We start from the raw sequence: 14,204 nt of genomic DNA, 5'->3' as shown, positions 1-14,204 counted from the left end.
AAACGTGAACCTTTCCATTTTGAAAAACAAAATGCAGGCCAACATGTGTCCACTAGTTTGCAACCTCTGCTCCTCACTGACCATGCTCAGTTTTTCCTGTTATGTCCTTAGCACCTCACAAAACCTGGCAGGAAGGAACATACACACTGACCAGGCGAAGCTTATCCAGGGGGAACGAGTCTGAATCTCCATCACAGTAGAACAGCTGATGCAACCGGGGAGGATTTTTAGCCTTGGAAATGACAAGAGGCCCGAGAGTTGTTGCACAAATAAGAAAATCTTTATGGGCGCCTGAGTGGCTCAGTCATTAAGCATCTGCCTTCTGCTCAGGTCATGACCCCAGCGTCCTGGAATCGATCCTGGGATGGAGGCCCACACTGGGCTCCCTACTTGGTAGGAAGTCTGCTTCTCTCTCCCCCACTCCCCCTGCTTGTATTCTCTCTTTCTGTGTCTGTCAAATAAATAAGATCTTAAAAAAAAAAAAAAAAACTCTTTATAAAGCTAGAGCATATGGTTCAGCCAACATCATGGGGGACAGGGGTAGGGAGGAGGCTGCTTTTAGGTAAAATATACATTTGACAATTGACTTGGGTCCCCACTACTGTCCTTGGCTCTCTCCACCTATACCCCTTCTTCACTTGCCTGGCCCTTAAAGGCATTCAGGCTTTCATACTTGGTAAGGGGAATTCAGGCTTTACCTTGAGTCCCAAATGTCCAACCTATTACCTATGAATACTATCCAACTTGGTGTTTTTTTCTAAGGATTAAAATTTAACAGTAAGGAATAAAAGTGCTTGTCACATTTGGCAAAGGTTCAAGAAACACTCACCATTGTTATTTAGACTTAGATGTTTTCTAAAAAGGACCAAGATACACACTTACTGTCAATGCAAAGTTACAGGGAGTCTGTAAACAACACTTGAGGGGTACCCGGGTGATTGAGTTGGTTAAACATCTGACTCCTGATTTTGACTCAGGTTGTTGTCTTGGGGTCATGGGATTGAGCCCTGCTCAAGCCCCGCAAGTCTGCTTCCCCTCTCCCCCATCCTTGCTCGTTCTCTTTCAAATAAATGAAATCTTAAAAAAAAGGACCAAATAATTTGGTTTGGCCAAAACCTTCTGGTCTGATCTTTGCTTTACAAACAGTTCCCACGATGGGAGCCTGGGTGGCTCAGCTGGTTATGCCACTGCCTTTGGCTCAGGTCATGATCATGGAGTCCCAGGATCAACAAGACCCAGGATGGAGTCCAGCATCAGGCTCCCCGCTCAGCAGGGAGTCTGCTTCTCCCTCTGACCCTCCCCTCTCTTGTGCTTTCTCACTCTCTCAAATAAATAAAAAAAAATTAATCTTTAAAAACAAAAGAAAACAGTTCCCAGTATAAAGCTTTATCGATCTCTTTACAACTCCAGTGTCAAGGTCCAGGAGCTTCAATTGAATACTGGCCTCCCCACACTTCTCTCCCGTTACCAAATGCACCTAACTTCAGAGGTTGCTTCACATCACACCCCTCTGTCCTTCATTTCCCGAGTGCTAGTTTTTTCCCCATATGCACTCACTCTGTGAGTAATGTCATCCAGCTTTTAGATATTGTCCCAACAATGACTCCCTAATTTCTATCCCTGGCCTAAATTATCTCCTGAACTCCAGATCCACAGTTTGCAATTGCCCACTAAACAGTTTCATATGGATGTAGAGTATGCATCTACAATTTAACACATCCAAAAGTAAACTCACCTCCCCCAATAAACTTGCTCTACCCACAGCCCTCCAAATCTCAGTTGATGGCCCTTCCAGGCTTCTAGTTGCCCATGTCCATAAGCTCAAAATAAGAGGATGACTGAAAAGCAGTCTGACCCACAAGGCCCATTATCTAAAAAGGAAGGTGGTCCTGGGTACTGGGATCAAAGGTATCATATAATCATTAAAATGTTTTCTGAAATATACTTGAAATTAACTCACTGGAAGTCTACGTTTAGATTTTGACATTTTAATTTCTTTTGAATATGTCACTTTGTGCAAGCTAGGAACCAGAATCAAACTAAGGCAGTCTAGTCCATTTAGGGATCCAGGCTGAGTCTTGCAATCTTCAGCAGAATGACATCATAATGCAAGATGCTAACAACAGGTTTATAATCTCTAAATAACAACCACTTATCTACATTTTTTTCCTTAGGAAACAGCCAAAATCCAGTCCTTAAAGGCATGATATACAGAACATCTTGATCTACAAAGAACAGAATAACCCATATTTTATGATGGCAAGCTTACTGGTGGCTGACCAAGGACTGGTGAACAGAGGGGTGTTTACCTTCTAGGAACTTGCTCTGAGACTTAAAAAAGTCCTGGCTGCTGTTAATAAGAAAGCAAGTAAAAAATATTACAGATGCACCTACACTGACATTTGATTTGCCAAGGTCTTCCACTAGAACACAAAGTGAGAGATGAGTGTAGAGGTAAGCTACTTAGATGTTTTCAAAATAAATTACTAGTAACATGAAATTTGACATATTAAATTCTTCCATTTGCTACCAGAACTGACAATGAGGACTATTTAAAAGAAATGCTGAACTCTAACATTCTGCACTACACAAGAACCTCCTGCTTTCCCACATCATTAACATTGCTACTCTTCCAAGATACACATTCGTGTGGAAAAACTTATCAGCTTTTGCCAGAGCCAGGAGATGAAAAATAGAGCATGTCCTAATTAGTTATTTTGTAATTGTAAGCTCCGTTGACATCTTGAGGATGGACCCATTCTTTTGTTTAACATCTGCAAACTGCAGAATGCCTTAGCCCTTTGCCAGTATCTGCTCAGTATCTTAAAGCTGGTCTTAGTCCCATCTGTGACTCTTCTCCTCAGGGTTGAGGGTGGGTTAGCTAGTCATCAAAATCTGGAATGTCATCGTAGGAGTAACCCCGGTAGCCTTTGGATGCATAGTAGGCGATGCGCAGGTGGTAAAATCCTGGCAGGAACACCAGGATGCCAATGATCAGGACAGGAACGGCCCGGTCTGCCCCCTAGTGGCAGAAGGAGGCAAACACATTAGTACCATACAAACGATCACTTAAAGCCATAGGTTCAACCCATACATCAGTATTTTACACTCTTCAGAGTATTTTCCTTTGGGTAGTATGCTACCAATGAAACAAGTATACATCTCTTTTCCTCCTTATTATAAAATTCAGAAAAACTACAAAGCACTAAGTATTATAAATAAATTGTCCATCTGCATCCACAGATAGTTCCCTTATTTCCTTCTGTTCTCCATTCTAGTTTCTAGTTGTGAACACACCATACTCTGTGCCTTGTTTTAGTCTCTTAATATAACAAGCAATTGCCAAAGTCTTATGAAAAGTTCTGCACTGGGGGTGGGAGACAGGCAAAATGGGTGAAGATAGTCAGAAGGTACAAATTTCCATTCACAAAGTAAGTTCTGGAGATGCAGTGTACAACATGGTGATTCTAGCTAAAAACACTGTATTGTGTATTATTAGCAAGTTGCTGAGAGTAGATCTTAAAAATTCTTGTCACAAGGAAAAAAACTAACTATGTGTGGTGATGGATGCTAACTAGACTTATTGTGATCATTTCCCAATATATACTATATTGAATCATGTTGTACACCTGAAACTAACACATTATGTCAACTAATGGTGTCTACCATTCCACTGTAATGAATGCACCACAATTTTACTTAACCATGCCCCACCAACTGTTGGATACTTTGGTTGTCTCTCACTTTTTTTACTTTATTTATTTATTTATTAAGACTTTATTTATTTATTTGACAGACAGAGATCACAAGTAGGCAGAGAGGCAGGCAGAGAAAGAGGAAGGGAAGCGGACTCCCTCCCGAGCAGGGAGAGAGCCTGATGTGGGGCTCGATCCCAGGACCCTGGGATCATGACCTGAGCTGAAGGCAGAGGCTTTACCACTTAGCCACCCAGGTGCCCCTCACTTTTTGTAACTGTACAGGATAACACAATAAACTTCTTTTTCATAGCCTTTCAGATTCTTTCTTTAGCGTATATTCCCATAATCACAATTCACAGGTCAAAGAGGAAGAAATGGTGTTTAGTGTAGGGCTTCAACTATTTGGGGAGTTCCAGGAGGGCAGGGACTTTTGTTCATTTCTAGATCACCACCTGCCCCCAACATATAAATAAATATATTAAATGAATGAATCCACTCTTATAAAATTGCTCTGCCTTATTTTTAGGTATAGTTTTAAATGTTTATACAGTTAAGCTTATCCTCCTTTTTCTCTGTGATCTTTTTCCAATTAATTTTTTTTCTTTTTCTTTTTTTTTTTTTTTAAAGATTTTATTTATTTATTTGTCAGAGAGAGAGAGCGAGTGAGAACGAGCACAGGCAGACAGAGTGGAAGGCAGAGTCAGAGGGAGAAGCAGGCTCCCTGTGGAGCAAGGAGCCCGATGTGGGACTCGATCCCAGGACGCTGGGATCATGACCTGAGCCGAAGGCAGCTGCCTAACCAACTGAGCCACCCAGGCGTCCCTAATTTTTTTTCTTTTTATTAACATATAATGTGTTACTTGCTTCAGAGGTACAGATCTGTGAATCATCAGGCTTACACATTTCACAGCATTCACCATAGCACATACCCTCCCTCCCCAATGTCCATAATCCAGTCACACTATCCCTTCCCCTAACTACCCAGCAACCCTCAGTTTGCTTCCTGAGTTTAAGAGTCTCTTATGGTTTGTCTCCCTCCCTGGTCCCTTTTTGTTTCATTTTTTTCCCCTCCCTAACCCCCAAGAACTCCCCCACTCTCCCTTTCAAATTCCTTGTATCAGAAAGATCATATGGTAATTGTTTTTCTCTGACTGACTTATTTCACTTAACATAATAACCTCTAGTTCCATCCACGTTGTTGCAAATGGCAGGATTTCATGATTTTTTAAAAATAATTTATTTTTTAAATTAACATATAATGTATTATTAGCCCCAGGGGGATTTTGCAGTTTTTGATGGCTGCATAGTATTCCATTGTATATCTATACCATATCTTCTTTACCCATTTATCTGTTGGTGGACATATAGGTTCTTTCCACAGTTTGGCTATTGTGGACGTTGCTGCTATAAACAGCCCTTCAGATCACTACATTTGTATCTTTAGGGCAAATACCCAGTAGTGTGATTGCTGAGTCATAGGGTAGCTCTATTTTCAACTTTTTGAGGAAGCTCTATACTGTTTCCCAGAGTGGCTGCACCAGCTACCAACAGTGTAGGAGGCACCAAGGAAATAAACAAAACAAAACAAGGAAAGAGAACTTGAAGGGGCTCTCTCAGCCTAAAGATGGGACTATGTGAACATCAGAAACAGTAACAGTCTACAACTCTCACAACTGACATAGTTGGTGCTATTTCTGTTATCTTATTTTTCATTTTCTGCTTTCCTTCTTCTTTTTTTCTTTTGCAAGATATTGACTGTACATCCTTAGTGGGATTGAAGAACTGCAAAGGAAATTTATAGTGCATTTAGCCTTCCTTTACTTAGCATTAACACTCACGCTGGTATTTTTTTTTTTAAAGACGTTATTTATTTTGATTTGTCAGAAAGAGAGAGAGACAGAGAGTGAGCACAAGGAGCAGCAGGCAAAGGGAGCTGAGCCAGGAGCCCCATGTGGGACTCAATCCCAGGACCCTGGGATCACAACCTGAGTCAAAGGGAGCTGCTTAACTGACTGAGCCATGCAGGCATCCCTGTTATCTTATTTTTTTCAAGATTTATTTATTTGAGGGGCGCCTGGGTGGCTCAGTGGGTTAAGCCGCTGCCTTCGGCTCAGGTCATGATCTCAGAGTCCTGGGATGGAGCCCCGCATCGGGCTCTCTGCTCAGCAGGGAGCCTGCTTCCTCCTCTCTCTCTGCTTGCCTCTGCCTGCTTGTGATCTCCGTCTGTCAAATAAATAAATAAAATCTTAAAAAAAAAAAAAAGATTTATTTATTTGAGAGAGAGAGAGAGAAAAAGAGAGCGTGCATGTGCACACACATGAGCAAGCTGGGGGTGGGGTAGAGCACAGAGGGACAAGTAGACTCCACACTGAGCATGGAGCCCAACATGGGGCTCAATCTCACAACTTTGAGATCATGACCTAAGCTGAAACCAAGAGTCAGAGGCTCAATGGACTGAGCCACCCACATGCTACCCACAATATTATTTTAAAGCTACTATACGTATAACATAGAATAAGGCAAATAAGTAATGACATCATTATCATAGGATAGATATACCCATACAATATCAAAGAAATTAAGCTCTAATTAAATTAACTCTAATCTTAAATTTGCACTGAAAACTGTTTTCTAAAAAATACCTATTTCTTGGGGTGCCTCGGTGGCTCAGTGGGTTAAAGTCTCTGCTTTCGGCTCAGGGCATGATCTCAGAGTCCTGGGATTGAGCCCCACATCAGGCTCTCTGCTCAGCAGGGAGCCTGCTTCCCTTCCCCTCTCTCTGCCTGCCTCTTTGCCTACTTGTGATCTCTGTCAAATAAATAAATAAAATCTTAAAAAAAAAAAAAGAAATAGGTATCTTTTTTTTTTTTAAAGATTTTATTTATTTATTTGACAGAGAGAGATCACAAGCAGGCAGAGAGGCAGGAAGAGAGATAGAGAAGGAAGCAGACTCCCCGCTGAGCAGAGAGCCCGATGCGGGGTTCGATCCCAGGACCCTGAGATCATGACCTGAGCCAAAGGCAGCGGCTTAACCCACTGAGCCACCCAGGTGCCCCAAAGATACCTATTTCTTGATTCCATTGCTGAAAAGCTCTAGAAACAATCAAAATCGAAGCATGAGCACCACTAATGCCCAGTCTGTGATCTCTACTTCCTATACAGAAACCAAGGCTCAGGCGCCTGAGTGGCTCAGCTGGTTGGGCGACTGCCTTCAGCTTGGGTCATGATCCCGGGGTCCTGGGATCGAGTCCCGCATCGGGCTCCCTGCTCCGTGAGGAGTCTGCTCCCTCTGACCTTCTCCCCTTTCATGCTTTCTCACTGTCTCTCTCTCTCAAATAAATAAATAAAATCTTAAAACAAAACAAAATAAAACGGAACACCAAGGCTCTCTGGAGAAATGGTTGTTTACAAGTTAGGAGACAGGAAATATATAGCTGGGCCTGGGATAACTTTCTGTGCCAGAAAGCAAGAAAGCTATCAAAGGCTACATAGGCCATGTTTAAAAGACAAAGAAGTAACATGAAGGAGTCCTCTGACCAAACATGGAACAGTTTAATACTAAAAAGAATATGGGGGACACTTGTGCGGCTCAGTTGGCTAAGCATCCGACTCTTGATCTCAGGGTTTTAGGGTTTTGAGCTCAAGCCCCGCACTGGGTTCCACACTGAGTGGGGAGTCTACTCAAAAAAAAAAAAAGAATATGGACTGTGATTGATTGAAACACAAATATGTAAAAGAAAAAATAGGAGTTTATACTGATACCATTCTCTGACTACCTTTTGCGGTTTTGAGGTTACTAGGTTACTCAGGCTCCCTGCTGAGCAGAAAAACATTTTTCCTACCTTCACTATACACATTATATTTTGGGGTAAACAGATGGTAGATTTGAGAAAGACCTTTAAAGCTAATGAACGCAGAAAATGACAGAACTGCATTCACTAGTATAAATGGTAATGGGGAAATTTATAATAAATTAATTAGGCTGAAGGCACTTAAACCCAGCAATCTACCTTAATATCAACTAAAAGCAGGATAACCATTACATGCCTCCTAATGTAATACCACAATTTGGTTCTCAAATTGTGGTTTATGGACCACCAGCATTACCTGGGAACTTGTTAGAAATGCAGATTCTCACAACCCACCTACAGAACTGGAATCTCTGAGAATGGAACTAAGGAATCTGTGTGTTAACAAGTCTGCCAGATGATTCTGATGAACATTGAAGTTTCAGAACCAACCTGCCATAGCAAATACACAGCACCTCCCATGAAATATACTTTCTAAAAAAAAACTATTCTGAATCTAAGCAAGTCTCTAAAACTAACAAAAATATGAAGATCAAAGATATTAATACAGGGGCGCCTGGGTGGCTCAGTGAGTTAAGCCGCTGCCTTCGGCTCAGGTCATGATCCCAGGGTCCTGGGATCGAGCCCCGCATCGGGCTCTCTGCTCGGCGGGGAGCCTGCTTCCTCCCCTCTCTCTGCCTGCCTCTCTGCCTGCTTGTCATCTCTCTCTGTCAAATAAATAAATAAATAAATCTTTAAAAAAAAAAGGATATTAATACAGCACCTGTAAACTTACATAAAAACTATTACAGATGCATACTGAAGATGCACACTTGAGAATACCAGCAAAATAGAGGTGCCTGGGTGACTCAGTCAGTAAAGCATCAGTCTCTTGATTTCATCAGCTCAGGGCTGTGATATTGGGCTCCACGCTGGCTGTGGAGCCCACTTAGGATTCTCATTCTCTCTCTCTCCCTCTCCCTCTGTCCTCCACCCCACCACCGCTCCTATGCGCCCTCTCTCTCTCTCAAAAAAGAATACCAGCAAAATATAAATCTGGTATTTGGTTTCCTACACAGGAAAAAAAAAGTTGGGGGGAATACATGAAGCAAAATGTTTATAACTGTTGATGAATGGGAGACATGCAGGGGTTTAATACATTATTTCATTTACTTCTGTTTTTGAACTATCTGTAATAAAAAGTGAAAAAAAAAAACTCCAAACCAAACTTATTAGTGATTCTCTTAATTAACATCTTTATCCTTATTTATAAAGCAGTCTTTTACAAGGTAAAACGATATTTGCTGCATGTGGATCTCACCTCCACTCTCAATATTTGTAATTAACAGAATCCTTTGGGACTGATACCTCATACTGCAATGAAAGTTAACTGAATGGGGCATCTCGGTGGCTCAGTGGGTTAAAGCCTCTGCTTTCAGCTCAGGTTGTGATCCCAGTGTCCTAGGATCGGGTCCCGCATCGGGCTCTCTGCTCGTCAGGGAGCCTGCTTCCACCTCTCTCTGCCTGCCTCTTTGCCTACTTGTGATCTCTGTCAAATAAATAAATAAAATCTTAAAAAAAAAAAAAAGAAAATGAAAGAAAGAAAGTTAACTGAAGGCACAGTCCTGAAGTTAGATGTTCAAACAAAGACTGCACCAAGTAAGCATCTGGTGACCACACAGTGATTTTAAGTAGTTAAGACCAATGGCAGGGCGCCTGGGTGGCTCAGTGGGTTAAGCCGCTGTCTTCGGCTCAGGTCATGATCTCAGGGTCTTGGGATCGAGTCCCGCATTGGGCTCTCTGCTCAGCGGGGAGCCTGCTTCCTCCTCTCTCTCTGCCCTCCTCTCTGCCTACTTGTGATCTCTCTCTGTCGAATAAATAAATAAAATATTTGAAAAAAAAAAAAAAAGACCAATGGCAAATCAGATTCACTTCTTAAAAACCATATGCAGCGATTTTATTGCTACAGTGCTACTATTCTCAATTTCTATAATGTCCACAGTTTTTCAGATGTTGGCTATGTTCCCTCTGCAGGACAATATGACCATGACTTGTGATCATTATTAGTTCAGATCAACTTGGGCACTATTAGCACATGTATATAGCCCAAGAAAAAGAACCACCAAACACTCCTTTAGGTAATAAAGATAACATTCTAAAGCTCAACAAGAACTCCAACCAAACCCAATGTAGTAAGGATCAGAGTCAAGAGTCACAAGTCCTGGCATGGTCAGTGGCCCCAGACCTATACAAGCCTCACTGCTTCTCCCCACACATGGAACATCTATGGCACTGCAAAATTATAACAACACATTCTACTCTGGCTACAGCCTTTATCAATCAGAAATCCTCAATGCTAGGCTCACCTTTGCTGTTCCAAACTGTGACAGTAGGAAGACTGCTTGACATCTCAGAAGGAAAATGTCACACACACACACACACACACACACACACACCTCATAGAAACTGGGACAAGCATGTTGTTGCTCAAAAAAAAAACGTATGTTTTGTTACCAGAGAACAAAATCTAAAAGAAAACTCTCTTCTTCTTTCTGCTGGAAACTCCTGTACTAGATATGAATATAAAACAGAGCCCAGACTCACACTTTAAGGATTTCATGCACACCCCCACAAACTCTTCAGCTTACCCCTTTGCTGATATAGCCAGCCAGCAGGAGGGAACCTATGATTATGAGAAAGGCCCCAATCAAAAACAGAACTGTCGCAAGCGCAATGGCCTTATACGGGATCTTCGGAGGACTCTTCTTAAACTGGAAGAAAAACAAACAAAAGACAGCATTATGAAAATACCAGGACTGAAACACTTTAAAGCAAGGAGGATAATAAGAACCAATGTGGTTAGTTTGTGCGTCTTGAAGGAAGTCCTACTACCCACTAGAGCTCTGGGAAAGAAAGGCAAGGGACAAACAGGAGGTGAAGCTCTAATTACTGCTCTAACAGCCACTCGGAGGAGTCCCAGCAGAATGTTACTCTTTCTACTTCTAATTTTATTCCATATACCACTCACCATAAGAAAATATTTTCTCACAGAAACAGAAGATACTTTATGGTCATTCACTGATTAGATATTAGATACTTATTAAGTGCCTGGCACATGGAAGGCTGTACTAATCTCTAGGGATTCAAGATGAACATCGTGATCTGGAGAAGTAAAGAAAACAAGTGACTTCTGGCATTCAAAGTTAAGTGAGCATACAAAGGTTTTAGAAACAGCTTTTTCTCAAGCATTAGTTGCCCACCCCAGGGATCAAGTAGCCTGACTTGTTAATAAGTTCTATTCAAAGTTAAGATTCAGACACAAGCTTTCTAAGGTTTGCCTCATTTCTGTATCTGACCTAATGGACTAGAAGATTCTCAGATGTGCTTTTAAAAAACAAAACTCCTCTCCTTCAAGTATGGGTCCAAAGAGTACAAAGAGTCATTGATTTGTTTATATTTAAAGGGATGGGTTCCTGCCTCTTCCTCCTTGGCCCTGGTTCCACCTAAACCATTCCAAGGGAAAGTGGGCAGAAGGAGATATGCTACATCATTAAGTATTTTATAAATAACGAATCAGGGTAGGATACAAACTTAACAAATATTAAATATTCTGTTTTACTTACTGTTTGCCAAAAGAATACCTTTAATAAATTGGATCTCATGACATCAGGAAAGAAGGAAGATTCCCACAATCTGTTGGCTTTAGCAGTTAGTTTCTCCCTTAAAAGATGAACTGGCTTTGACTAAAGTGTAAATGAACCAATGACACAGTCCTTAAAAAAAATTCTACTTAACAAAACACAATCTGAGCATTTTCCAGAAAAACTAAATAAAATTTGTAACTACTGGGTTTTGGTGTTACAACTAAAAATTCTTAGAAATGAACAGTGTTTATATTGGTTTGAAACTGCTCTACCAAGGCCTCTCCTTCTGCAAACTACGGCTGAAAGGGTCTCAGAGATAACTGTCCTTCTTGCTGCTGCTTCTAATCCCCAGAGACAGCAAAACCTCCACCTAGAAGGTCTTCCTGCTAACTCAACAGAAACGGAGCCAGCCAGTCTCATTAATTCCCTTCCGCATTTACCTGAAGGTCAATGTAGCCATCGTCTGTGCTGGAGAGCCTTGAGTATTTCACTTTACTACTGGGGATTCCAGTAGCCAGGTTGGTACGAGACGGCATCATAACACACTGACACAGCTACAGTCTGAAGACAAAGAAAACTGTCATTATATGCCACTGACCACAGTGTGTTACATATATTAGAATTTGGGCTAAGATGTCATACTAAGCAACTGGCAATTCACGCCCCACTGCACTTAAAATCTGATATTTCCTTTGACAAAGTGAAAACATTCTCCTATGTACCTTCTCTGCCTTGTCCTGGTAGAATGAAAGTCAAGACACTGACCAAGAAACAGACCTCATGTTTATCTTCTCACCAATATTCCTGTGCCTCCTAATTTTTCCAAACCCTCCACACAGAGCAGGTGGAAGAGTGGTGACTTAAATACAAGTCTGACACCGAAGTCCACATTTTCAGTCATTCTGCTATAGTACTGCCTGGCCCCTGTCCCTGCTTCAGGAAATAGCAAGAGGAGCATAAGCTCAAATGATTCTTACCTGCCAGGGACGGAGAATGGGTGGGATATGGAATACACTCACATTAAGCATTTTGTTGATCCCCCCTAATGGGTATCATTCTTTTATTTATTTTTATTTTTAAATTTAATTTAATTTAATTTTGAAAAGATTTTATTTACTTATTTGTTAGAAGGAGAGGGCACAAGCAGGGGAAGCAGCAGGCAGAGGAAGAAGCAGGCTCCCCACTGAGCAAGGAGCCCCATATGGGATTTGATCCTAAGATCCTGAGATCACCACCAAAGCCCAGCAGAAGGCCAACACTTAACGGACTGAGGCACCCAGGCATCCGGTATCATTCTTTTAATGCAAAAAAATCTGCAGAGTCTCCAGTAAATTTGGCTATCAGCACTATCACTACTGGTAATCAGCACTGTACCAGTGCCAATTTGTCTGCCTCTCTGCCCCACCCCAAGCACTGAAAGTAGTGATTTCATTTTCCAGATTACTTCTATAGCCTCCTAAAAAAATTAAAAATAAAAATAAAACTTGTTTTTTGCGCAAAATATTCAAAACCAACTTCAGTAATGAAATTATGGCTATTTTGTCACTAGTTTAAGAGGTAGTAGATAAGATAAAAAAAACAATGACATTTAAGTCGGAAAACATTCGTAATTTGATACAATAGACAAATCTATTTTGACTGTGAAGCTATTTCTAAAGGTGACATGGATTTGTAAAGAGAAAATTAAGTATCTCACAATAAGGGCACCATTAAAAAAAACAATCCAGAAACCATAAAGACTTTGTCTTCCTCTGGTATGACACTTTGTAAACAATCTTCATTATAATAATGTTGGTTAATAATTACCCACACTTAGATACCAGGTCCTAGTCAAAGTGCTTTCTATATACTTTATCCCAATTATTAATGAGCTGTTTTAAGTGGCCAAGAGTCAACCTAATATACTATGTATAATAAAAATGCTAAAATAATTAGCAATATGATGGAATTGGTGCTAAATGTGAATGTCCCTTTATAGCAATTATATAACAGTGCAGAAATCAAGTACTGGATCCAGTATGTTAATTTATATGCTCTTCTGAAGTTAGCTCAAACTGCATCGAATACCAGGTTTTTAAGTGTTGCGATCCCGATTACATGGTAATCTAAATTAATTCTACAAAATTTAAAGGACAAACTACCGGTATGTGGGGGTTTGAGGGCATTTAATCACTTGTGATTTCTATCGTCTTTATAAAATAAAGTTTACGGACTCTGCTTTACCTATTCACACACCCGCATCAAAATAAAAAAGCGAAGGGTGTGAGGGAGAGGGGCGACGAAGGCTTACTGGTAGCAAAGAGTAAGAATTCTGCAAGAGGAAGGAAAAACGTAAACCGAGGTTTTCAGAGTACCATTTAAGTTCCCCAAAGAATTACTTTTTTTTTAAACCGGTTCCACCGCAACTCTCAAACTCTCCGAGCCCGCCGGGGCTGCGAGGCTTTAAAAGCATCAGTAAAACACTCAGCGCAGTGCCTAGCATTATGCGCCTCCACACACACTATCTTCCTGCCCGTCTCCAGACCTAGCCAGGAAGACAAAAACCGACGCGAATTTAGACGGAAACAAACAAAACCAGTTTCTGGGAAGAGGCCAGCGGTGGCCCAGGCTGGTGAACGCTCCACACCCAGGACGCGAAGCTAGATTTCGGCAGGGACCGCAGTCTCGGCCCCGCCGGGCGCCTGAGGGGGGCGCTTCTGTTCCCGCCCCGCCGAACACACGCCTTACCGGAGCGCCGCGCCAGGCCGCCCGCGTGCCGACAGCTCGCTCACGGTTGGCAGCAGAAGCGCCTGAGGCCTCATGGCCCGCCTCACCTAACTGCCACCCCTCAGCCGCCCCCTTGACGCCGGAAGTGGCCCGCTGAACGGCGGCGTACCAACCGGAAGTGGCGTCACCGGGAGCGACCTCTATCAGTCCCCTTTCCGGAACTTGTTTTCGCCTTGCGTTAGTAGTAGCTAGTGGTAGTGTACTGCGGAAGGTATCGGCGGCGGGAGTCGCTGTGGCCTGGATTTGTTGCCAGGCACCTCCACTGGGTTGTGAAGCTGTCAAGGGTGACGGCTCCCGGAGTCCCAGTC

General features: G+C 42.0%; 1 protein-coding gene across 3 annotated transcripts; it reads right to left on the bottom strand.

The window, feature by feature from the left end:
• Window positions 1–1,972: 1,972 nt before the first annotated feature.
• Window positions 1,973–14,011, bottom strand: TMEM230 (transmembrane protein 230). Of its 3 annotated transcripts, none has more exons than XM_045086029.1 (4): window positions 13,858–14,011; window positions 11,571–11,691; window positions 10,135–10,257; window positions 1,973–3,022 (listed from the first exon to the last, which is right to left on the bottom strand). In XM_045086029.1, exons 2-4 carry the CDS (start codon window positions 11,667–11,669, stop codon window positions 2,882–2,884), a joined length of 363 nt encoding a protein of 120 aa, XP_044941964.1. In that variant the 5' UTR covers window positions 11,670–11,691; window positions 13,858–14,011; the 3' UTR covers window positions 1,973–2,881. The 3 variants fall into 3 exon arrangements, with proteins under 3 accessions (XP_044941964.1, XP_044941963.1, XP_044941965.1); XM_045086028.1 differs by lacking the exon at window positions 13,858–14,011 and adding an exon at window positions 11,110–11,206; XM_045086030.1 differs by lacking the exon at window positions 13,858–14,011 and adding an exon at window positions 11,128–11,206.
• Between the last annotated feature and the right edge of the window lie 193 nt (window positions 14,012–14,204).

Source organism: Mustela putorius, unplaced genomic scaffold, assembly GCF_011764305.1.
Source record: "Mustela putorius furo isolate JIRA1106 unplaced genomic scaffold, ASM1176430v1.1 tig00000874_pilon_pilon_pilon, whole genome shotgun sequence".
Taxonomy (NCBI): domain Eukaryota; kingdom Metazoa; phylum Chordata; class Mammalia; order Carnivora; family Mustelidae; genus Mustela; species Mustela putorius.
This window is presented reverse-complemented; position numbering and strand designations above follow the sequence as displayed.